At 48.9% G+C, this 26,810-nt stretch overlaps 1 protein-coding gene across 1 annotated transcript in view; it reads right to left on the bottom strand.

The window, feature by feature from the left end:
• Positions 1-26,443, bottom strand: part of HMGXB3 (HMG-box containing 3) — a 71,454-nt gene extending 45,011 nt beyond the window's left edge. Inside the window, exons 1-7 of the mRNA XM_077266310.1 lie at positions 26,310-26,443; positions 11,917-12,058; positions 10,824-10,998; positions 9,490-9,981; positions 8,372-8,470; positions 7,793-7,924; positions 726-1,057 (exon numbers count right to left, since the gene is read on the bottom strand). Coding sequence (XP_077122425.1) covers positions 726-1,057; positions 7,793-7,924; positions 8,372-8,470; positions 9,490-9,981; positions 10,824-10,998; positions 11,917-12,056 — 1,370 coding nt within the window. The 5' untranslated portion in view covers positions 12,057-12,058; positions 26,310-26,443. The remainder of the gene's footprint in view (positions 1-725; positions 1,058-7,792; positions 7,925-8,371; positions 8,471-9,489; positions 9,982-10,823; positions 10,999-11,916; positions 12,059-26,309) is intronic.
• Positions 26,444-26,810: the final 367 nt, after the last annotated feature.

Genomic DNA, 26,810 nt, shown 5'->3' with positions numbered 1-26,810 from the left:
CAAGCTTCTGAGCTCACTAAATGGCTGCAGTGCAGTTAACTGGACCTGGGGAGGGTGAGTAAAGGGCATATTTTTTGCTTGCTTGTTGTCAACAATCTGCAGTCAGGGGCACAAGGGTTTTTAGAAATTGGAAAACCCCTTTAATTTAACACAATAATAACTTTCTAGAATTTTGCTTGCAGTCGTACATCAGGGACTGCAGGAATCTCAGGTTGAGCCACAAAGATAAGAGGAAGATCAGGAGTAGTTGGCAGGATCCATGGATTTCTATGAAGCCTGAGTGACTCTGTAAACATGGCTGCTGTTACCTATGTATTGTGATAGGACGACCAGAGTCCTCAGCAATGGTGATCTATTCATTTTAATAATAAGAGGCAATTTGAAGATTAAATCTCCAAGAGGAGCATGGCACGGCGAATAAGCCTCCTAACCTTGGCATGTCAGAGCTGGTATGTCACCCTCCACAAGGAGAAACCTTACCCCTTAGGCCCTAGTACAGAGCCTCTCACCTAGCCAAATCAGATCTCACACTGATGAGGCGCAATACCCCGAAACACCGTGTCTGCAACTTGAGATTCTGATTTGGCTTTAATCTGAAGTCATATTGCAAGACTTGTTAAAAGTGTCAATAGTGACTTGAAGGATCGCTGCTTCCAACAGGTGGCGCTATAGAGATCAAGTCCTCTTCCTCTCTGAAGAAGTAATTTGCATAAAAAAATACTCACTTTGAAGAAGCGGCTTGTGAGGACCCTTTAGACCGTCCAGACGCGGGTGGTTTCTCGGTCCTGTCGGCATCATGCTCTGATCCCTGCGGACACTCCGCCTGCTCCGTCCCTTGTGCCTCATCATTGTCTTCTGCTATGAAATGAGCTTCTGAGACGATCACCTCCTCCCACTCGTCACTCTGGGCTAGCGGGGTAGCTTGTAGAATATGACTGACCGCCTCTGTATTCTCCTTTTCCGTTGCCTTTGACTCACTTGGAGTGATGGCTGACCGTTCATCCAGTCTGTCGGATGGCAGTATTGAGACTGGGCTCTTTTCTTTTGATGGTTTTCCCTGCAATAATTTGCAAAACAAAGTCCAATAAGTTGTCAATTAGTGGAAGACTGTGAACGATCTAGCAATTCTCAACTATCCAGTGGATATATGACACCTTGCTTAGACCAGAACAAACTTTTAAATAAAAGGGTTTTCCTATGGTAAGTGATCGATCAGTGCAAAAACATGTGGGGCGACCACCACTAATCCTTAAATAGGGATTTTTGTGTATTCACCGTAAAATCCTTTTCTCCGATCCACTCATTGGGGGACACAGAACCAACCGTGGGTGTTATGCTGCTGTCGCTAGGAGACTGACACTAAGTTGAGACAAAAAAGTTAGCTCCTCCCCTGCAGTATACACCCTCATGCTGGCTTCCAGAGACCCAGTTCAGTGTAAAAGCAGTAGGAGATCATTAACAACATATAACATAATATTAGAGTATAACATCTCAGAGTAAGCCAAAAGCCAAAAAAGAAACGAGCCATAAGGCTAACAGGGTGGGTGCTGTGTCCCCCAATGAATGGCTCGGGGAAAAGGATTTTACGGTGAGTACACAAAAATCCCTATTTCTCCTTCGCCACATTGGGGACACAGAACCATGGGACATCCCAAAGCAGTCCCTGGGTGACGGACTATAAATGAGCCTCGGCCGCTTGCAGAATACGTCTGCCAAGGGCCGCATCCGCAGAAGATTAAGTGTGGACATTATAGTGCTTCGTGAAAGTATGCAGGCTGGACCACATTGCGGCCTTGCAAACCTGCTCTGCCAACGCCTGATGCCGAAAGGCCCAGGAAGCACCCACCGACCGAGTCGTGTGTGCCCTAATCCCCGCCGGGATAGGTCTGCCCCTGACCCGATAAGATTCTTGAATAGCTGATGGGATCCATCTGGCTATCGTGGCTTTTGAAGCGGCTAAACCCTTTCTGTGACTCTCAGGGAGCACAAAGAGGGAGTCCGATTTGCGGAAGGGGGCAGTCCTAGAAATGTACCTCCTGAGAGCCCTGACCACGTCTAAGGTGTGAAGGGCCTTTTCAACCCCATGTCTTGGCTGTGGACAGGAGGGAAGAACGATATCTTCATTAAGGTGGAAGGATGAGACCACCTTGGGAAGAAAAGACGGAGATGGACGTAGGACCACTTTGTCCTGGTGGAAGGAAAGGAAGGGCGCCCGGCAGGACAGGGCGGCCAACTCTGAGACTCGCCTGATAGAGGTTACTGCCACAAGGAAAGCGACCTTCCAGGAGAGAACAATCAGCGAGACATCTTGCAGAGGTTCAAAAGGGGACTCCTGAAGAACACTCAGGACCAAATTGAGATCCCAAGTCTCTAACGGCATTCTATAAGGGGGAACTACGTGGGATACCCCCTGAACAAAAGTCCTGACTTGCAAGTTAGCAGCAATCTTACATTGGAACAACACGGATAATGCCGAGATCTGACCCTTGAGGGAACTGGAGAAATTCCAGAATGGAGGGAATTGAAAAAACGAGAGGAGGACGACCTGCACCATGAGAAGAAGGCTTTCCAGGTGCGGTGATAGATGCGAGCGGAAGACGTCTTGCAAGCACTTATCATGGTGGCAATGACTTGCTGGGAGAAACCAGCTTGAGTTAGGATCCAGGTTTCAACAGCCAAGACGTTAAACGTAGGGCCCCTGAGCTCTGGTGGTAGATCGGCCCTTGGCGAAGCAGATCTGGGTGGTCTGGTAGCCGCCAAGGAACGTCGGATACGATTTGAACGAGCTCCGCGTACGACGCGTGACGTGGCCAATCTGGGGCAACTAGGATCAAAGGAACCCCCTCCATCTTGATTTTTCGGATCACCTTCGGTAGTAAAGGAAGCGGAGGAAACACGTACGGGAAGTGGAACCGATGACATGGGGATATCAGTGCGTCCACCCCGATGGCCTGGGGATCCCGAGAACGTGCTATGGAATTGGGAACTTTTGCGTTCAGTCTGGACGTCATCAGATCCACGTCCGGAGTCCCCCAGAGAAGGTAAATCTGCTGGAAGACCTCCGGATGGAGACCCTGACGGCTGAGAAAGTCCGCAGCCCAGTTCTCGACGCCTGGAATGTGCACTGTAGAAATGGTGGAGCGGTTGTTCTCGGCCCAACTGAGAATGTGGAAGACCTCCCGCATCGCCACCCTGCTGCGGGTACCCCCTTGATGGGTTATGTGCGCCACAGCTGTGATGTTGTCTGATTGAATTCGAATTGGGTGATCTGCGAGGAGCAAGTGGAAACATCTCAGGGCAAATCTGATCGCTCGAATCTCCAAGATGTCTATCGGAAGTCTCGACTCCCGAATCGTCCGTCCCTGGGCAGTGTGGTGGCGAAACACCGCTCCCCTACCGAGGAGACTGGCGTCGGTGGTTACCACCAGCCAGTGAATTGGGAGGAAAGACCTCCCCTGGTTAAGAGATGATTCCAAAGTCTGCCATTTGAGCGCTTGCCTGATCCGCGGGGACAGAGGACATGGCCGATCGAGGGATAAGGGACTCCTGTCCCAATTGTCCAGCAGAGCCTGTTGTAAGGGGCGGAGATGCAGTTGGGCAAAGGGAACCACTTCCATTGCGGCCACCAGTTTCCCCAGGATCCTCATGGCAAACCGAATGGAATAAGGAAAGGGACGACAAAGCGTCCGGGTTCCCTGCTGAAGCGCTTGGGCCTTGGACCGAGGAAGCAGGACCAGCCTCTTGGATGTGTCCAGGATCATGCCTAGGAAGGAGATCCGTTGGGCTGGAACAGGGGAGGACTTGTCCAAGTTGATCAGCCAGCCCAGGCATGAAAGAGTATCCAAGGTAATGCGGACGCTTGCTTTGCAGGCATGATAGACGACCTCCTGATCAAAGGTCCGTCCTAAGTACGGCAACACCACCACTCCTCGGGAGTGAAGAATGGCCATGACCGCCGCCATGACCTTTGTGAATACCCTGGGCGCGGTGGCAAGGCCGAAGGGTAAGGCCGTGAATTGAAAATGGTCCATCTGGATGGCAAAGCGCAGGAACCTTTGATGTGGCGGGAAGACTGGGATATGGAGATAAGCATCTTTCATGTCTATTGATGCTAGAAACTCTTCTCTCTCCATTGAGATGACTGACCGGAGGGATTCCATACTGAAGTGCCGGACCTTTACATACTTGTTTAGGAGCTTTAGATCCAAAATAGGGTGCACAGTCCCATCCTTTTTTGGAACGATGAAGAGGTTTGAGTAAAAACCTCTAAATCTCTCGTGTTCTGGAACCGGAACAATGACCCCATTTCGGCGGAGAGATTCGATGGCGCAGTGAAGTGTGCGAGACTGAGCTCCTGAACTTTGGAGACGGGAGGGAAAAAACCGTGCCGTAAGGGAGGCGGAGAATTCTATTTTGTAACCAGAAGACACCAGGTCTCTGACCCATTCGTCGTGGATGACGGAAAGCCAGACATGTTGAAAGAGAAGCAGGCGTCCGCCTACTTTAGTGGTGTTGACCGGAAAACTCCCCGAGTCATTGTGAAGGAAATCTGGAGGGTCTGGATCCCCTGGTTCTGGGTTGCCTAGGCTTACCTCGCCAGGACTGATTCGGCCTGTATGAGGGCCGAGGGTCTCTCTCTGTACGTGGAGATCATTCTGATCTGGACGAGGCTGTGGAGGTGGACCAGAATGGGCTACTGCGAAAGGGCCAAAAGCAAAAATGTTGCTGACGCTGAAAAGCAGTTTTTGGCCTGTGCTGCGGGAGGAAATTGCTTTTCCCTCCTGAAGCATTGGAAATAAGCTGGTCTAATTTTTCTCCAAACAGACATCCGCTCTGAAAAGGCAGAGAAATCAAAGACTTTTTAGAAGAGGAATCTGCACGCCACTCTCTAAGCCATAGTGCTCTCCTAGTGGTGACGGTGTTTGAGGCAGCAATTGCAGCACAGTTTGCTGCATCTAAAGACGCATACATCACAGTCTCCAGCCATAGCAATTTGTTTGGCGAGATCCGCCGCCTCAGACGGAAGAGCCTGGTCCTGAATGGATTTTGCAAGGGCATCTGCCCAGAAAACCATTGCTTTTGCGACCCATGCGGCAGCGAAGGAAGGGGATAGAGAGGAACCTGAGGCTTCACATACTGAGCGAGCCAGGGAATCTATTTGGCGTTCTGTGGGATTTTTAATCGAAGCCCCATCAGGTACGGATAAAAGCGTTTTGGTAGCCAAACGCGATACAGCGAGGATCTACTAGTGGAGGTTCCGTCCAATCTTTGACAAGATCTGCGGAAAAGGGATACTTCGTTTCCAGGGCCTTTTTTCCCGTAAAGCGCTTATCCAGTCGCTCCGTGTGTCGCCGGACTACTGTATATCTAAAAAAAATCCGGATGGGAGGCGAACACCCTATGGGATCGCTTGGTTCTTTTAAAAGATACCGCATGATCCGGAGCCGAATTAGGGTCATCATCAACCTTTAGCGCGTGATTTACAGCTTCAATGAGGGAATCCACAGTCGATTGAAACTCTGGAGAATCCGGGTCCAAGGATGCCTCAGACTCATACTCAGAGTCATGAACACTGCGAACCCCTGGAGAGGGTGAGCGAGAAGTGGAGCTACTAGAGGCTGAATGCCGTGGTGAATGCTCAGGAGATGTAGTGCGGATCCGTTTTTTGGATGTCCGTACCTCCTTCAGGTGAGAGCGGTCCCTGCTGGCCGATGATTCCCCGGTAAGGGAGGGGTCTCTTAACCCAGGTAGACGAGTGCCTCGCTCCCCAGAGGGGTCATGAAAGGATTCAATCGCTTTGGCCAACGAAGCCATGGATTGCGACAGTGACGCGGCCCACTCGGGGGGCTAGATACACTGGGGTCGGTAGCGGTGGAGGGCTCCTGAGCACATTGGGCATCACAGAATGAGCAGAGAGGGGAGCTTTGAGGCCGAGGGAGAGGAGCCTGGCAGGTGGTACACGCAGTAAAAAAGGTGGTATGTACCTTTGTAGTCTTTTTAGCCCTTGACTGCGACATGATGTACCCCAATATAAGTAAAAAAAGCTGCTAGTGGAAGCGATGTGGGGTAAAGCTGCAGGGAAGCACCTAGTGCAGTCTCCTTACCCAGGTCCCGTCCCGCAATCTGATGAGGTGGCGCTGAGTAGTGGAAGACCGGCATCCAGGAGTGCTGACACGAGCAGAAGGCGGCCGGAGCTGCTGTGCAGTGGGGGAAGATGGCTGCCGAGAGATGGGAGGTAGTCTCGCAAGGAGCCAGAAGCGCCAGGTCTGGGGGCGGAACCACAAGAGTGATGCGAGCGGTGGGTGGGGACTATCGGGATGCGGCCCACACTAGGCCGAAGCCCAGGACTAAATTTATGGCTTCGGCCGGCGCACACCCGCGGACCACCGGGAAAGATGCCTCGGAGCCCTGTGGAGTCCCTGACGCTATGGAGCCCTCCTATAACCGCTGAAAAACGACCCCTCCCGGGTGGCACTTACCCCAATATGAAGGGGATGGCAGATGCAGCAGGTCAGAGCTGTGTCTGGGGTAGTTAGGATGGTGCAGGGTTGGGGAAGGCTCCATCCACCATCCCCTTAAAAGGGGGGTGGAGAGGAACCGTCGGCCTCCTTCCATTCGCTTTTTTCAGTGGTGATGCAGTGGGGGCTGCACGGACGCCACAAAGCAAGGTGCCTCTGAGCATCCAAGGGCATAACCTGGTGGGCAGGGCAAAATGTCCGGCAATAGGCCTGGCTGCAGAAGAGAATACGTGGAGGTGACACTCCAGTGCTCGTCTGATAAGGGAGGAGGGGAGATCGGTGCCCTTGAAGGGGCCCGTCGCCCCTAGAATCAGCCCAGGCATGGCATCCCACGTCGCAGGAGAGGATACGGAGAGGTAACACTCCCGTGCTCGCCTGTTGTTGGTTCGGGGAGATTGGAGCCTTGAAAGGTTCCGTCGCCTCTTCGTCCGGGTAAAAAAGTTGAATAGTAAAAATCAAAAAATAAGAGAAATTCTGGTCTGAATAGCAGACCCAGTGTGCCTCCTACAGACACTAAGCTTGAACTGGGTCTCTGTAAGCCAGCATGAGGGTGTATACTGCAGGGGAGGAGCGAACTTTTTTTGTCTCAACTTAGTGTCAGCCTCCTAGTGACAGCAGCATAACACCCCATGGTCCTGTGTCCCCCAATGTGGCGAAGGAGAAAAAGGGTTTTCCACTATATTCTTACAATTCAAGGGAATCTGCCAGCAGGTTTTTGCAATTTAATCTTAGACCAGCAAAATATAGAGCAAAAGAGCCTGATTCCAGGGATGTGTCACTTAATAGGCTGTGTGTTGAACTTTCAATACAATCAGCATTTTATCAGCAGGAGATTATCACTGCAGGACTAGGTCTCACGTGCAGAGCAGTCAAGCTAATACGTGCAACCCCGCCCCCAACATTGATTGGCAGAATGCTGAGAATGTACACAGGAAGCTGCCAATCCGGTTTGTGGGTGGGGCTTTACACAGCTCAGCATTCTGAGCACTGCTACATTTACAGGAGATAAATCAGGGATTCTATTAAAACTGCAGCAAGCAGCCCAGTAAATGACATATCCCTGGAATCAGGGTCTCTGCCCCTCCATCGTGTTGCTGTCAGATTACATAGCAAACACCTGCTGACATATTCACTTTAAGAATGTTAGCTATTTGCTGTTACTTCTTTGTGGTGTTTCCATGCAGCTGATTTTACCTATTCTGATCCCAGAGATGGATACTGTGATGAAGGGGCAGAAAAGCAGTTTTCCATGTATGCCATTAATATACACTGACCTTTGGAACCCATTTACCACCTAGGAACTGATTGCAGACAGGACATTTAGGGGGCTTGTGTCTTGTCACATAAGAAAAAGTGCAGGTGGGGTTGGTGCAGTTCCCGCGTCCTCTTCTCGTGTATGTGGTCGCCTGCAGCATAGAAACAAAATGTATTGTTCTCACACTATTATGGTAGATAGATAAATGAATTATTTATTACAAAATAAGTCCTACAAATGTAATCCACAGTAGGGTACAATGCCCTAAAAGCAGAGAAAAAAGACAATTGTAAAAAATATGTGCAGGGCTCATCTGTACAGATACGCAAGATCAGTCAGTATAAAACACAAACACAAAGAAACGTACAAAAATTGTGTGAGCTAAAAAATAATTTCTGCAGGCTGGGTTTTTTTTTGTATACATATTAATACACTACCATTAGACCATAGTACATAATCAAACAGTGGATAGGTCATAAAGATCATAACAGCCGATCTTCATTCACTATGCAGAGCAAAAAATGACAAATAAAGAACATAAAAGAATACAAAAAGTATGGGTTAGACATTCTTCTCTTTCTTTTATGCTATTACTCACCAATTTGATAGTTCGGGAGGGTTCTGTGAGGGAGCGACTAGTTACGGGCATCATAATATATTGGGAGGCAGGGGGTGCAGTGCAGGGCTCATCTGTGTCCTGTGTGAGACAGGAGAGAAACAATCAATACAAAATTACCCCAAAAAATGAGAATAAAAGGCCCCGAGCTCCTCATTCTGCTGCAGAGGTAGGTTAGAGGCATCCATAACTAGCAGAGGAAGAAGGGTTGTGTGTGCATGTAAGCAGTTCATTGCATTATAATCTATGGGAGCTATGTAAAATATCTCTAAATAGAAAACCTGCTTAAAACAAACCTGATGCAAGAAGACAAAGTTCCCTACAAGTTAAATTAGGGTTGTGTTCACGTCCACGTCAGAGGCACAATTCAGAGCCTCCGTTGAAGATTCCAACAATTTTGAGACATGATTGCCCCAGATGAAGCTCATTAAAGCGAAACACAACTTGGGCGGATGTAGAGTTTAATGGTTATGATATGTATCTTTTTACTTACTGTTTAAAAGTATCATAAGACTCCTTGAGCCTACTCCTTACTCCCTTAAACAATATTGTACGATTGTTCTGTGATCTTCCCTAGAACAAGCTCTGTCCCAACTCCATTTGTTGTCAGTAGGACTGCCATTGAAGTGAGAGAACAGTGCTCAGCTGTCTCCGGCATTCCCCAAAACAATGAATGAGGTGCAAAGCTTTGATTTCGGAACAGCTGGGAGTCACAACCTCGATGATCAACAAGTTATCTCCTATCCAAGAGATGACAGAACCAGTTTTCCAAAGGGGTATTAACATCTAGATATGTTACTCCGCACTACCATATCAATAAATGCCCAGTTGCCTTCTCTCTTTTTTACAGTGACTGTCCCGAAAACTCGGCAAAATAAGATACTTAGGCTAAACTATCAATTAAAGGCAATTTTCTTAATATGCAACATGAGATAAGTGACTGCCCAAGACTTCGGCCACTACTGATCTTACAGGAAATAAAGATAGTGTAGTAAAGAATTACACTTCTCTGGTCTACACATTTACCCAAAACCTTATGTTTTATGATACAAATGTTCCTAAAAAACCTGAATTGACAGCCATGTCTTCTTCTGCATTACCTGGATTGCCATAACTGTGAGGACAGACATCTCTGACTGTGTGAGGGCAATGCCTCCATCTTCCTCGATGACCACATTCGTGCCTGGGTAAGTGCTGGTTTCCCCAATCTCTAAAGTAGCGTCATTAAGGATGATTTCTCCTGCTAGTTTCTCGGATAGCTGGGTATATACGCCCCCACGGGCGATTTCCTGCATTGTGCCGCCTGGAGAGAAATTTGCCCCATCTTCGATTAGACCTTCCACCTCTGTCATTTGGTCAGAGAGGTCAATCTGTCCAGGGTCCAGAGTAAAGATGCTCTGACCACCATTATGGGATAAAGCAGCAGAAGGAGCCAGGACGGCCGTCTCCCGGGACTGAGCGAGACATAGATCTACACGTTGAGGTTCATCATCAGGGATCCTTTTGGGTATCAGTATATATTCTGAACGAGGGAGGATTTTCCTAAAGCCTGGGACGTCTGATATCATGGTGGACGAGCAGGACTTAATATTCTGGGGGAAAAAAAAAAGAACAAGGATCACTTAAAGAACTTTTAGGTTATTTCTAGTTAGGGCCTTAGGGTGTTCAGAGCCTTCCGCCAATTTGCAGTTTACATATAAAATTAAAGCACACATTTTTTCAAAAGCTTAGCAAATACATTACACTATGTATATAGTACCTATCCAGAGTGTACAGTATTGTGTACCAGAGCTGCGTTAATAATTCTGCAAGCTTCAGAGCTGAAATCACACAGAGTTATTTTCTAGACCAAGGACTTTTCAAAGATAATCTGGATACTGGAAAGTGCAATCTCAACACCTTGCCAGGGCTCTACCTATTGATAGGTGATACTTGTATGATCCCACTGATCATGAGAACAGGGATCTAGTGTTCTGGCTGGAATAGAGTGGTGATCACGGGACTGATGAAGATAGCCGAGCGCTGGACACAACTATCATTCCCTCAGATATTGAAAAGGAGCGGTATGTATGAGGACCACAGCCTATTCACCTGGAGGACGCAGGCCCCCGTTTTTTGGTGATTGGTGGAGTTCTAGGTGTCATACTTTTCATGGATCGACCCCTTTGAATTAAGAATGTTATCCAATGTTAGAAATTAAGTGGTTATCCAATGCCTCTTACTTCCACTAATGGAGCAGAGAGGTGCTTCTGATTTTGCATGGATGGCGGCCCGCCAGGTATCAGCAACTCTCACACATGGATGGATACCCAACAATCATGAATGAGAACTCTCATCTCCCAAAGTGGAAGATAGAGGTACAGAAAGACCCTCTTTGAAATAAAAACTAGAATATCCCTTGAATAAAATGTCCTGCAAATTAATGGCCACTCACAGAATCCAGGCCTTCCTTCTCCAACTTTGCTCGCTCCAGATAATAGCTCTTCTCGGCCACACTGAGAAGTTTCCAGCTCTCGCTTATCTTCTTGTTGATCTCAGATTGGGGCAGGTGAGGCACCTCTTGTTGGACTTTCAGGTAGATGTCATAGTAGTAGAGCAGGTATGCAGACCTACAACATGACGGCTCGTCATCAGTACATTTATAGATCACCCTAGTGACAATTACTGGTTTGTCTGAAGGCCATAAATGAATCTGACAGCTTATGGGACGCAATCGGTCAAAACAAATCAGAACATCTTCTGAGTTATCAATATAGAGAACAGAATTCATTTAAGTAGATTCAAGATCTAAAAGCTTCTAACTGCTGAAACCCCCACTGATCTTGAGAACAGGGACCTTATGTCCCCCATGTAATGGATCAGCAGTACACACGCCCAACCACTGCCCCATGTATTCTCTAGTAGACTGCCTGAAATGGTGGAAGGACTACACACAACTTTCTCCAACAGTCACTTAGACAAAGAATGGAGTGGAAGTTAATAGGTGAGAACTTATTGTAACTGGAACATCCTTTTAAGGGGCTAGCCTGACACTTGATTATCTAGAAAGCCATATTCAAATAATTTCTAAAGGAATCATGTGTTAAAGGGGTTGTCTGTAACTGGACAGCCCATGTGTAATCACTACAGGGCTACTTTAAAAATAACCTCCTTCAGTGACCAGCCAGGAGTAGATTGCGCAGGGTTTGCCCAGGAAAGGACAACCACATTAACAAGGGGGAGAATATCATTTGTAACTTCTATCAATTAGTCGGGAGTGGACGGCACCTACAAAGAGTGTCTCTCTCTGGAGGACCCGGAGTGTCCGTGCATTACAAGGACAGCCCATTCATTTTATTGGACACCCTGTAATACTTATTTCCACCACTGGAGGAGCTGCTGGGAAATCAAACACTTTCTGCTACATTAACTGTCAGAAGTGGGACACCCAGTGATCAGCTTATTTCTATAAGGTCTTTCCAATGGAATAAAATTGCCTAAAGTGGAGAAGTCTTAGGCGCTGAGGAGCCGGGTGTTAACCCCCTTACCTTGGCTTCTTCACGGTCTCTCCTTGTTCTGAGCAGCCCCTGTATTTCTTCTTCTTCACTGGAGGCTTAGCAGGGACATAGTGTTCCTCCATCTCTTCAGACTCCACTGTTACCTCATTACCATCAAAAGGATCATCCATTTCTAAATGGAAAAAAAGTGGTACTCTAGCTTTAAATTACAATATAGAGACGACTGTGCCCATGAACATTTGCTTTAAACCAGTGTGGGAAATGCCAGTCTTAATAAATCTGCCCCGTAGTTCTAGCTTCAATTATGTCCCAGGGTGTGTCTAGGACCTCTTAAATTGATGATCTATCCTAATGATAGGCCATAAATACTGATTAATGGGGTTTGACGCCCATCACCCCCACTGATCAGCTCCTGGAAGTGCACAGAGCCGGAGAACCACAGCTCCGAATATTGTATGTGGCCACTCTCAGGTACTGCAGCTTAGTTCCCATTATGGCGGCCAATTTTTACGTTTGTGCTTTTGTTTTTATACCTAAGCTTGTTCCTACTCATAACTTTTTTTTTATTTTTATGTCTGTATAGCCAATTGAGGACTTTTTTGCTGCTGTTTTGAAGAACACCATTCGTTATACCATATAACATACTGAAAAGTAAGGCAAAAAAATCTGAAGCAGTGTGAAATGGTCAAAAAAAATAATAAGTAATATAACCATAGGGTTTTAAGCAGGTTCATTTTTTGACGCTTTAATTGTGCAGTAAAAATGACCTGGTAACAAATTTGTAAGGGCATTTTCAGATTTAAATGGGTTGTCCGGTCTTGAGGTACAAGTCTGCAGTCATTATAAGTGACTGCAGACTTGTGAATCTTCACAGTGTGGGGTGGCAGCACCGGGACCGGCAGACACATGAGCGCAAGTATGTGATTTACATACATGCAGTCATGTGCAGACTAGACGTGCGCAGCCTCTCTCAATGCAAATGTACCAAGTTAGGCCGGACACATCTAGTTGGAAAGTGCCCAGAAGTATACATATTGCTTACATAGCCCATGCACCCGAAGTGTGCGCGCTGTGAGGACTCACAAGTCTGCAGTCACATATAGTATACATATAGGGTACATAGAGTGCTCCCCAAGGTTGGACAACCCTTTTAAAGTGGTTAAAAAAATTCTGAAGTTTGTTAAAAAAAATTAGGTTGTGTGTCGCTATTTTTCAAGATCCGTAACTTTTTCCATTTTTCCATCCATGGAGCTGAGAATTTGTTTTTGCATGGGGAGCAGACAATGTTCTTAGATAAATTTTTGGGTACATACGATGTTTTGGTCGCTTTTATTTGTATTTTTTGGAATAGGTCAAGTGAAAAACTTCAGTATTGTAGAATATAGTAAAAATCACAATCTTTTATGAAGCCAAGCCACAGGCTCAGCTTCATGGGAGCAGAAGGATGGAGGCTGCAGGGGTGTTGGCAACTGCTCCACACAAAGCTGGCACTGCAGCGCTTAAATCCTGCTGTCAGAGTCTGATATTGACACTTAAGTGATTAATGGAAAGGGCTCTGATCTCTGCTATTGGAAGCAGATGCCGGCTGTTTTAACACAGCTGACACCTGCACCAAAATTGTGACAAGTCTGTGGTACACATCATGAAGGGTTAAAAAGAAATCTGTCAGTAGGGCTTTGCTATGCAATCTGAAGACAAAATGCTGTAGGGGTTAAAACACAGATTGCAGCAATGCCTTTCTTACCTAGCTCAGTGGTTTAATTTGCTTGCAATGATCATTTTAGCACCAGGAGTTTATCATTGCTCTGACTACAGCAGCAGTGTCTGGTTGTCCGGCTCCGCCCCCTCCTGTGCTAAGCAGCTCACTGTCTATGGACAATGTACATACAGAGCCTGGTGTGGGCGGGGTTACCTTCCTCAGCTCTGCTGCATTACTAAATCTAAAAGCTCTGATTTTGTGAGAATGGCTGCACCCAGTAATATAAGTGATACATCATTTGGTTCAGGCTCTCTTTGCCTACGTAATGCTATTCTCAGATGAGGAAGCAAAAACTTGCTGGGTATTTAATTAAAGGGAGCCTGTCAGCCCCCCACCCCCCCCCCCCCCGGTTTTAACTAAAAGAGCCACCTTGCAGTAATGCTGCATTCTGACAAGGCGGCTCTTTTAGTTCTGTGTGCTGTAATTGCCGAAATAATCAGCGTTATAATTTGTCCTAAATACCTTTCTTCAGTCCTGGAGGCAGGCCTTTCCCCCTGCTTTTGACGCCACACAGCTGTCACTCACATCTTCTTGGCGCCGGGCGCCTCCTCCTCAGCACTGTTTTGAAGTGATGCGGCGCCTGCGCTCGTTTCTCCTGCCTTGGGCAGGCGCAGTGAGAGCTGGCTGTCTGTCCTCTGTGCGTATGTACACCCTGCCTGTGAATCCCAGCCCCGCAGTGTCTTATGATTCATTCATACTACGGAGCTGGGATTCCTGGGCATGCGCATTGCGTGTCTAAGCCTCTCACCCTCTCCCACCGCCTGCTACACACACACACCTGCTGTCAGGATTTGGCAAGGTTCCAGGCGATTGCAGGGAGGAGCGATCAGCTGACGATACACACGCTGTAGAAGGCGGAGAGACCTGGGTGAGTGGCTTAGACACGCAGTGCGCGCATGCCCAGGAATCCCAGCCCCGCAATGTGAATAAATCATTAAGTCACTGCGGGGCTGGGAATCACAGGCAGGGAGGCCGCACAGGCGCAGTCACCGAGACTGCATATGAGGAAAGATGGGCAGCGCCCACTGCGCCTGCACCAGGCAGGAAAAAAGAGCGCAGGCGCTGGCTATTTTCAAAACACCGCTGAGGAGGCGGCGCCCAGCATCAAGAAGATATGAGTGACAGCTGTGTGGCGTCTGAAGCAGGGGGGAAACGCCAGCCTCCTTGACTGAGGAGCAGGTATTTCTGACAAATTAAAAATGGATTATTTCTCTAGTTACAGCACCCAGAACTAAAAGAGCCACCTTGTCAGAATGCAGCATTACTGCTGCACAAGGTGGCTCTTTTAGGCTACTTTCACACTAGTGTTTGCATACATTGCAATGCGTCGTTTTGGCGAAAAAACGCATCCTGCAAAGTCGTCTGCAGGATGCGTTTTTTCCCCATAGACTAACATTAGCGACGCATTGCGACATATTGACACACGTCGCAACCGTCGTGCAACGGTTGCGCCGTGTTGTGGCGGACCGCCGGCAGCAAAAAACGCTACATGTAAAGTTTTTTTGTGCCGACGGTCCGCCATTTCCGACCGCGCATGCGCGGCCGGAACTCCGCCCCCACCTCCCCACACCTCACAATGGGGCAGTGGATGCGTGGAAAAACAGCATCCGCTGCTCCCGTTGTGTGGCGCTTGCACAGTATGCGTCGGTACGTCGGGCCGACGCAGCGCGACGGCCCCGTACCGATGCTAGTGTGAAAGTAGCCTTAGTTCGAAACGACTGGGGGGGGGGGGGGGGGTGGTGTTGATAGGGTTCCCTTTAAATAAAGTCCACTGTCTTCAGTCAGAAAAGATCGCTTACAGGATACACACATCTCATACACCTTCCTGCTGCAAATGGCCACATCTTATTTGCATGATCTAGTGTTTATGTAATAAAGAAAATAATCAAGTTATCTCCGATATGTTTCTACATGACAGATTATTACCCTCGAGGCACCAAATTAGTAATTACCTGCAAACTATATGCAAATACATGGAAATTAGCAGAGTGCAGGGTAAATGATGCAGAAGATTAATAAGTGTGGATCATCAGATTGCTAGATTATCAATCCTTTTACAAAAGGTAATAAACAATAGTGTGCCACGCGTAAAAAGGTCTTGTAAGTAACAGCAAGACGTTTTATTCCCTCTTTTGTGTTTTCCTTCCATTTTTTCAAAAGCCATTTTGTTTTTATTTTTCTACTGGCAAACCCATAAAGGGGAATAGGTTTTTCCTTTTTGTTGTTGTTTATGTTGTTTTGTTTGAGACACAAATTCTAGGTTGGAATGACAATATTCATTGTACCATATACCGTAATATACTAGAAAACATGGAAGAAAAGAAAACAGCAATGCTGAAAAAAAAAATGCAATGTTGACATTATTTGGGGGGCTTTTATGTTGAGGGATGGAGTCGGAGTCCATTTTGGTGGAGTCGGTGTCATGGAAATTGAGGAGTCGGAGTCAGAGGTTTGGCTTACCGACTCCACAGCCCTGTTTATATAGCGTTGATTGTGCAGTCAAACAACCTGGCAATATGATTCTTCAAGTCAGCACGATTACGATGATACTACATTTATATGTATACATACTGGTATTTGAAAGTTTGTGAACCCTTTATAATTTTCCACATTTCTGGCCTAAAATGGCATGAGATTTTCACACAAATCTTAAAAAGAAAAAAGTAGATGAATAGAAACTACTACTAACTGGCTGGACCATCAGTGTAATCATGTTGAGGGTCAAACCTGTCAATCTCCAAAAGCTTAGCGCCCCCCTGGCAGAGCAAGAAGCAGAGAGTCCAGGGAGTGATGAACCCCTGAAGACACAAAGCGATCAAACCCCTTTCAGTAAAACAGGTCGCCCACTCACACCCGATTGTTATCCCATTGACTGAAAAAAACACCAGACTGTAATTTCTCTTCCAATCTGCCAATTCTAAGGCCACGTTCACACTTTGCGGCCTGCTCTGCGGGTTAATCCCGCAGCGGAATTGATAAATCTGCAGGGCAAAACCGCTGCGGTTATCCCTGCAGATTTATCGCGGTTTGTTCCGCGGTTTCCGCTGTGGGATTACTCCTGTACTATTGATGCTGCATATGCAGCAACATGCAGCAATAGTAATGTAAAAAATAATAAAAATTGGTTATACTCACCCTCTGACGTCGCGATCTCCTCGGTGCTGCAGGCGGCTGTGCCGACAAGGACCTTCGTGACGTCACGGTCATGTGACCGCTGCGTCATCACGGTCATGTGACCGCGACGTCACCACAGGTCCTGTTCGGCACAGCAACTGAGACCGGACGCCGCGGGCAGCACTGAGAGGTAAGTATAGCATCATTTTTTATTTTAATTCTTTTTTTTACACCAAAATATGGTTCCCAGGGCCTGGAGGAGAGTCTCCTCTCCTCCACCCCGGGTACCACCCGCACATTATCCGCTTAACTTCCCGCAACGTGGGCACAGCCCCATGCGGAAAGTGAGTGGATCAATGCATTTCTATGGGTGCAGAATCGCTGCGATTCTGCACCAAGAAGTGACATGCTCCTTTTTTTCCGCAGAAAAGCCGCGCGGCTTTTTCCGTGGAAATCCGCAGCGTGGGCACAGCGGGTTTTGTTTTCCATAGGGTAACATTGTACTGTACCCTGCATGGAAAACTGCTGCGGATCCGCAGTGTCAAATCCGCTGCGGATCCGCGGCAAAACCCGCAAAGTGTGAACATAGCCTAAAGGTTCACATACTTTTGCCACTCACAGACATGTGATATTGGGTAATAATGACAAAGTCTAATATTTTTGACTGATTTGTTTGTTTTGACTCTTTTTATTTACTTCTAGTAGTTGTGTGAAAATCAGTTGCAGTTTAGGTCAAATTTAGGCAGAAATATGGACAATTCTGGAGGGTTCACAAACTTTCAAGCAACACTTTACATTTTACTGGTTTTAAAAAAATTCAGAAGTTTAAAAATGTGAAAAATTTTGAGAGCCAAATAAGCTTATTTTTTTTGTTGAAGAATCCCTGGGAGGACTTTTTTTTCTTTCGTGGGGAGCTGTAGTTCGTATTTGGGCTACACACAACTTTTTGCATACTTTTTTTTCAGGATGTAAGGTCACTGAAGTAACGCAAGTATGCCTTTATTTTTTATACACTGAGTTCAATAATTTTAATATTAAAAAAAAAAAACGGCTTTTTTAAGCGCAGAAAAATCAGAAATGCTTTTATTTTGTTTTAGGAAAAGATGTGTTTAGGACGGATTTGTTTTTTTTATTAATGTGACAGCAGACGTTAAAAAAAATTATAATTATGCCCCCCTAGAAAAGAGATTTCTACTTTCAGCAAAGTGGATCCCAAACGCTTAGGCTTCTTTTACACTTACCGTGGTTTTGCGTCCCCAATAATTCCAAGGAGGACCGTATGGCCGTGAGGACCGTATTTACGGCCGTGAAAAAACATCGAGCCTGCTCAATCTTTTTCTCGGTTTACAGACATGGCCCCCATTGTAAATCAACGGGGCCGCAAAAACAACGGAAGGTTATTTTTGCGATGCACCGTGACTTCAGGTTTTGCGGACCGCAGTTTTTTTTGTTTTTTTTTATACTTTTGCCAGAGTACTGGAAACCCGAGAAATGGCGATCCGCACGTTTTTTGCGGCCCGTTATTGCGGCACACCGTGAAAATTGCGGCAATACGGCCCGCAAAAAAACAAGGTAAGTGTAAAAGAAGCCTTACAGGAATCTACAATAAAAGCAGATGGTACTTGCCCATTCCAGCTCCAGCTCTCCGCTGCTACCCCTGTCTCTCTTGTTTGGCTGCAGCCGTGAGGTCATATTGACACTAGGGCTGTGGAGTCGGAGTCGTGAAAATTGAGTAGTCGGAGGTTTGGCTTACCGACTCCACAGCCCTGGCAGTCTGAGTCATGGAGTCGGAGCCAATTTTGGTGGAGTCGGAGTCAGAGTCGGTGTCATGGAAATTGAGGAGTTGGAGGTTTGGCTTACCGACTTTACAGCCCTGATTGACACCACTGCAATCAATTATTGAACTCAGTGGCTCTGCTGATATAGATGGGAGGAGTTGCTGAGTTCAGCGACTGGCTGCATCAGGGATGAACGCTCCTAAAGCGACGTCACCCCTGCAGTCGAACAGAAGACTGGAGCAGCAGCGGGGATCTGGCCCTTGAGCAGGAATAGGCGAGTACCATCCGGTTTATTTTACAAGACTGCTAGCATTTAAAGAAAGATGAAAACCCTATTTATTAACTGTATAGTTGGCACGTCCTTGCTCAATACAAGATGGGTTCTGCCTGGGATTATACATATCGCATAACTGTCCTGGCGCAGACACAGGTGAATCCTCCCTGCGCTGTGTGCACTAGGAGGATTTGCAAGTCTGCAGTTGCGCACAGTGACTGCAGACTTGTGATTCTAGACCGGACAGCCCCTTTAAGCCTCATTCAGATGTCTCGATGTGTGAGATTCACGTATAGAACATGTACGCAAATCTTCCATTTTTTTCTTGGACTGATAGTCCACAAAAAAAGAAATAGACATGTCTGGTTTTTATCTAATTTGCAGTTCAAACTTGTCTGTTCAAGTCAAAGGGCCCTTGGGAATAAAAAAAAAAAAAAAAAAAAAGAACAAGACAGCACACAGATGCCACCCATGTCATCCGAGCGCCATCTGATTTTTACTGTTAAATGGATAGGAAAAACTATATACGTATACATCTACATAGGAGAAAAATAGAAGCTACTAAATATGGGTGAAATTTGGATTCTGCACACTGATGAAAAATGGCCCAATTTTTTCCTAAAGGATAGTAAAAGCCAGCGTCATCAGATAGTACCATTTTATTTACAATTGTTTTGGGTTGCTTTTTTATCTACCATGCTCTTTTTTGGGAAAACTGACCGGGCGACATGATTCTCCAGGTTAGTACGAGCACACAGACACCAAACATGTATACTTTTACCTTTATTTAAGTAGTGAAAAAAAAATGGCGCAAAAGGTCAGTGATCTGAAATATTTTTTAAAAAAAAACTAAAAAAACTTTACACATAGAGCTTCAGCCCTGCCATGTATAGCAGAAATCACTATCTCCTATGAAGGCCGGCCACAACCCAGTCTTCACAGGAGACTCGTAAGGACAGCTACGGGGTCTTCTGTAGTCCCCCGGCTGTCACGACAACCCATCGGCGCCCTGTAATTACGTGACAGGGGCGCCGATGGGAGGAGTTAATTATGGGCATCTGGTTGGAGCAAGTTAAGTCCTGCTGTTGGTGCTTGACAGTGGGATTTAACTGGATAACAGCTGTGGGTGGAGGATGGCTCCACCTACAGCTGTTAAAGGCACATGATCACTGATCAGTAGTGATGAGCGAGTGTACTCGTTGCCCGGGTTTTCCTGAGCACGCTCGGGTGACCTCCGAGTATTTATGACTGCTCGGAGATTAAGCCAGCCTGAGTACATGTGGGGATTCCCTAGCAACCAGGCAACCCCCACATGTACTCAGGCAGGCTAGTAGCTGTAAATCATTCAGCTGCCGCGATGAAAACCCGATCTCGGAGCAGTCATAAATACTCGGAGGACACCCGAGCATCCTCGGGGAAAACCCGATCAACGAGTATATGCACTCATCACTACTGATTATACCATGGAAAAGATGCAGGTTCAGCATCAGAGCCTGAATCAAAGTCAGGGTATTTATAAAGAACATACACATCGATGTTTCTCTACAGTCATTGTTTGGTACTCTGGTTACTGGTACTTTGGTAGATATAATTGTGGACTGACGCGCGTCTCACAGGAACTAATCCAAACTAACATCACCATCCTGGTAGAGAAGGGCAAATCAATTTGCAGGACCCTGGACCAGCAGACACAGGAAGGGACGGGAACCCTGGGAATCACCTCCTATCCGCTAGGGCTTCTGGCTTCTCTTTTGAATAGACTGGCATATCAAAGAGGAGCAGGTACAAGGCAGTTCATATGGCTCACGTCCAGCAAGCACAGACCTGGACGCTGGACCTGGATACAACAAATTTACTTACTCATGTCTAGTTGCCAGGTATTATATTATTCTGTATGGAGCAATATATGGGATCCATTATTCTGTATGGAGCAATATATGGAGCACATTATTCTGTATGGAGCAATATATGGGATCCATTATTCTGTATGGAGCAATATATGGGGTCCATTATTCTGTATGGAGCAATATATGGGGTCCATTATTCTGTATGGAGCAATATATGGGGTCCATTATTTTGTATGGAGCAATATATGGGGTCCATTATTCTGTATGGAGCATTATATGGGGTCCATTATTCTGTATGGAGCATTATATGGGATCCATTATTCTGTATGGAGCAATATATGGGGCTTATTATTCTGTATAGAGCATTATATGGGGCCCATTATTTTGTTTGGAGCAATATATGGGGCCCATTATTTTGTTTGGAGCAATATATGGGGCCCATTATTTTGTTTGGAGCAATATATGGGGCCCATTATTTTGTTTGGAGCAATATATGGGGCCCATTATTTTGTTTGGAGCAATATATGGGGCCCATTATTTTGTTTGGAGCAATATATGGGGCCCATTATTCTGTATGGAGCAATATATGGTTCTCATTTCGCTGTATGTAGGACTATTTGGTGCCCATAATACTGTATAGAGCATTATATGGTGCCTATAATACTGTATGGAGGACTATATTGTCTGGTTTAAAATTAGAAGTCTGCAGTCACTCTGCTGCAGACTTTTGAAACCCCCAGCGCCCGCACACTGCGAGGGTTCACCAGTTTCTGCGCTATTGTAGAATTCACAATAGATATCACTCATGTAATGTAAGAAGTTAAATCTGACACTGTACTATCCCTATATTTCTCTGCTGTATCTGTGCATCATGAATCATGGCATGTGTTAAAGGGACCCACTGAGACTCTTTCGTCCAGGGCTCACAAAAACCTGGAGTCCGCCCTGCTGCACGGCACATGCACAACACGGCGCTTTGGAAAACAGCAGTTTAGGGGATCTTTAAAGGGAACCTGTCACCCCGTTTTTTCCGTATGAGATAAAAATACTGTTAAATAGGGCCTGAGCTGTGCATTACAACAGTGTATTTTGTGGACCCCGATTCCCCACCTATGCTGCCGAAATACGTTACCAAAGTAGTTGTTTTCGCCTGTCAATCAGGCTGGTCTGGTCAAAAGGGCGTGGTGTCTTCCCCCAGATCTTGCTTAGTTTTCCGTTGGTGGCGTAGTGGTTTGTGCATGCCCAAGGTCCCAAATCCACTGCACAGGGGAGTTAAAAGCGCGATGTGCACTATTTCATTGGTGATCGGTGGGGGCGGCCATCTTCCTTTGGCCGCGCGTGCGCAGATGGAGCGCTCTGCTGGCCGCGGCTTCAGGAAAATGGCCGCGGGATGCCGCGCGTGCGCAGATGGAGATCGCGGCGGCCATTTTCCTGAAGCCGAGTTCGCATCTCGGCTTCAGGAAAATGGCCGCCGCGATCTCCATCTGCGCACGCGCGGCATCCCGCGGCCATTTTCCTGAAGCCGCGGCCAGCAGAGCGCCGCTTCTGCGCACGCGCGGCCAAAGGAAGATGGCCGCCCCCACCGATCACCAATGAAATAGTGCACATCGCGCTCTTTTAACTCCCCTGTGCAGTGGATTTGGGACCTTGGACATGCGCACACCACTACGCCACCAACGGAAAACTAAGCAAGATCTGGGGGAAGACACCACGCCCTTTTGACCAGACCAGCCTGATTGACAGGCGAAAACAACTACTTTGGTAACGTATTTCGGCAGCATAGGTGGGGAATCGGGGTCCACAAAATACACTGTTGTAATGCACAGCTCAGGCCCTATTTAACAGTATTTTTATCTCATACGGAAAAAACGGGGTGACAGGTTCCCTTTAATGACATCAATAAAAAGGTGGTGCAGAATGAACTTGGAGGAAGAAAACAGTAGTGACCACACTTGTATAAGGCATCCAGGTAAGGCGGGATAAGACGGGCGTACCTCACCGTCCGCAGAGCCCTCACTGGTCACACCTCACCGTCCGCAGTGCCCTCACTGGTCACACCTCACCGTCCGCAGTGCCCTCACTGGTCACACCTCACCGCCCGTAGAGTCCTCACTGGTCACACCTCACCGCCCGCAGAATCCTCACTGACCACACCTCACCATCCGCAGTGCCCTCACTGGTCACACCTCACCGCCCGCAGTGCCCTCACTGTTCAAACCTCACCATCCGCAGTGCCCTCACTGACCACACCTCACCATCCGCAGTGCCCTCACTGACCACACCTCACCATCCGCAGTGCCCTCACTGACCACACCTCACCATCCGCAGTGCCCTCACTGGTCACACCTCACCATCCGCAGTGCCCTCACTGGTCACACCTCACCATCCGCAGTGCCCTCACTGACCACACCTCACCATCCACAGTGCCCTCACTGGTCACACCTCACCACCCTCACTGGTCACACCTCACCATCCGCAGAGCCCTCACTGGTCACACCTCACCGTCCGCAGTGCCCTCACTGGTCACACCTCACCATCCGCAGTGCCCTCACTGGTCACACCTCACCATCCGCAGTGCCCTCACTGGTCACACATCATCCGCAGAGCCCTCACTGGTCACACCTCACCGCCCGCAGTGCCCTCACTGGTCACACCTCACCGCCTAATTAGCTGCAGCGGTCATGTGATGGAATGCCGTTAAGTGGTCACACTCAATATACCAGCAGTATGGCACAATTCCGCCTGATTAGCTGCAGCGGTGACGTGATATATTGCTACCATTCAGCGATCACTCTCATTACACCAGTAGTACGACACAAGTCTGCCTGATTAGCTGCAGCGGTCACACCTCACCGTCCGCAGTGCCCTCACTGGTCACACCTCCCCGCCCGCAGAGTCCTCCCTGACCACACCTCACCGTCCGCAGAGCCCTCACTGGTCACACCTCACCGTCCGCAGTGCCCTCACTGGTCACACCTCACCGTCCGCAGTGCCCTCACTGGTCACACCTCACCGTCCGCAGTGCCCTCACTGGTCACACCTCACCGTCCGCAGTGCCCTCACTGGTCACACCTCACCGCCCGCAGAGCCCTCACTGGTCACACCTCACCGCCCGCAGAGCCCTCACTGGTCACACCTCACCGCCCGCAGAGTCCTCACTGGTCACACCTCACCGCCCGCAGAGTCCTCACTGGTCACACCTCACCGTCCGCAGTGCCCTCACTGGTCACACCTCACCGTCCGCAGAGCCCTCACTGGTCACACCTCACCGCCCGCAGAGCCCTCACTGGTCACACCTCACCGCCCGCAGAGTCCTCACTGGTCACACCTCACCGCCCGCAGAGCCCTCACTGGTCACACCTCACCGCCCGCAGAGTCCTCACTGGTCACACCTCACCGCCCGCAGAGTCCTCACTGGTCACACCTCACCGTCCGCAGTGCCCTCACTGGTCACACCTCACCGTCCGCAGTGCCCTCACTGGTCACACCTCACCGCCCGCAGAGCCCTCACTGGTCACACCTCACCGCCCGCAGAGCCCTCACTGGTCACACCTCACCGCCCGCAGAGCCCTCACTGGTCACACCTCACCGCCCGCAGAGTCCTCACTGGTCACACCTCACCGCCCGCAGAGTCCTCCCTGACCACACCTCACCGTCCGCAGAGCCCTCCCTGACCACACCTCACCGTCCGCAGAGCCCTCCCTGACCACACCTCACCATCCGCAGTGCCCTCACTGGTCACACCTCACCGTCCGCAGTGCCCTCACTGGTCACACCTCACCGTCCGCAGTGCCCTCACTGGTCACACCTCACCGTCCGCAGTGCCCTCACTGGTCACACCTCACCGCCCGCAGAGCCCTCACTGGTCACACCTCACCGCCCGCAGAGCCCTCACTGGTCACACCTCACCGCCCGCAGAGTCCTCACTGGTCACACCTCACCGCCCGCAGAGTCCTCACTGGTCACACCTCACCGTCCGCAGTGCCCTCACTGGTCACACCTCACCGTCCGCAGTGCCCTCACTGGTCACACCTCACCGTCCGCAGAGCCCTCACTGGTCACACCTCACCGCCCGCAGAGCCCTCACTGGTCACACCTCACCGCCCGCAGAGTCCTCACTGGTCACACCTCACCGCCCGCAGAGCCCTCACTGGTCACACCTCACCGCCCGCAGAGTCCTCACTGGTCACACCTCACCGCCCGCAGAGTCCTCACTGGTCACACCTCACCGTCCGCAGTGCCCTCACTGGTCACACCTCACCGTCCGCAGTGCCCTCACTGGTCACACCTCACCGCCCGCAGAGCCCTCACTGGTCACACCTCACCGCCCGCAGAGCCCTCACTGGTCACACCTCACCGCCCGCAGAGCCCTCACTGGTCACACCTCACCGCCCGCAGAGTCCTCACTGGTCACACCTCACCGCCCGCAGAGTCCTCCCTGACCACACCTCACCGTCCGCAGAGCCCTCCCTGACCACACCTCACCGTCCGCAGAGCCCTCCCTGACCACACCTCACCATCCGCAGTGCCCTCACTGGTCACACCTCACCGTCCGCAGTGCCCTCACTGGTCACACCTCACCGCCCGCAGAGCCCTCACTGGTCACACCTCACCGCCCGCAGAGTCCTCACTGGTCACACATCACCATCCGCAGTGCCCTCACTGGTCACACATCACCATCCGCAGTGCCCTCACTGGTCACACATCACCATCCGCAGTGCCCTCACTGGTCACACATCACCATCCGCAGTGCCCTCACTGGTCACACCTCACCATCCGCAGTGCCCTCACTGGTCACACCTCACCATCCGCAGTGCCCTCACTGGTCACACCTCACCGCCCGCAGTGCCCTCACTGACCACACCTCACCGTCCGCAGTGCCCTCACTGGTCACACCTCACCGCCTAATTAGCTGCAGCGGTCATGTGATGGAATGCCGTTAAGTGGTCACACTCAATATACCAGCAGTATGGCACAATTCCGCCTGATTAGCTGCAGCGGTGACGTGATATATTGCTACCATTCAGCGATCACTCTCATTACACCAGTAGTACGACACAAGTCTGCCTGATTAGCTGCAGCGGTCACGTGATCTAGTGGCATGGATAAGTGATCCGTCTCATATTAGTACGACATGAGTGTGCCTGATTGGCTGCAGCGGTTACTAGTGCACAACGATGGCCGGAAAGAAAAATAAAAATAAGATTCAGCGCTGATGTAGGAATTCATTCGCCAGTGTCAGATTTGTGCAGAAAACCATATAGGAATCTGCCGGTAACAAAGATGTCGCTGTAGATCCGGCCGCACAATGCAGAACCGTGGACACTGCGACAATTCGCCTGCCGTGGGGTCACAACGCGGGGTCTGTCACGGGTGGGAGCCGCCGCTACAGGCTGCAGTGCAGGTGGAGCTCCCCTCGCCCACTGCTGCGCTCCATCATGCGTCCCATGTTCTCTCCCCTCCCCCTCCGCCTATTCATGTGTCTTCATACTGACTCGGGCTCTCCCTGACGGCCAATGAGCGTTCGCCTTATTAACTCCGTACCGGACTTCACCCCTAGACGCCCCCAGAGCCCATATAGCCGCCATTAGAGCCCCCTGTAGCCCCCGGACGCTCCGGAGAGCCCCAATGCCCTCTTCGCAGTTACATACCTGTGTGCTTAGAACAGGCGCCGATGTTTAAGAGCTTAACTGCGCCTCCATGCCCTCTCCAAGATGGCGGCCGGGTTGCTAGGGCGGAGCAACCAATGGGAGCGTGGAATGATAGACGAAACGCCAATCAGCTGCAGCCTTTTAGCCACGTGTGTCCTGAGGTAGTGGATGGCGAAATGAGATTAGCGGCGTTCATTGATCGCTCGGGCCGGGCCGGGGGCGGCCAGTGATGGGCAGTCCGGCTCTTTCGGCTCACGAACCGGCTCTTTTTTTTTTAAATAGAAATAAATTTTACACTGTCATGGTTAACAGAAAAAAACAAAATTAAACTAACAGAGACCTAAAAAACATATGCTTTAATATAAATGTTTAAGACAAAAAGACCATATATGTAAACATAGAAAACCAATAGTGGAGAATCACATATAAATAACTCATGTGTGGACTATATTTACCACACCTGACATTTGAATGAGTGCAGGAATGAGAAAATTGGTCACT

The sequence above is a fragment of the Ranitomeya variabilis genome, chromosome 5, assembly GCF_051348905.1.
Source record: "Ranitomeya variabilis isolate aRanVar5 chromosome 5, aRanVar5.hap1, whole genome shotgun sequence".
Classification (NCBI taxonomy): domain Eukaryota; kingdom Metazoa; phylum Chordata; class Amphibia; order Anura; family Dendrobatidae; genus Ranitomeya; species Ranitomeya variabilis.
The sequence above is the reverse complement of the archived record's forward strand: the minus strand, read 5'-3'. Positions and strand labels throughout refer to the sequence as shown.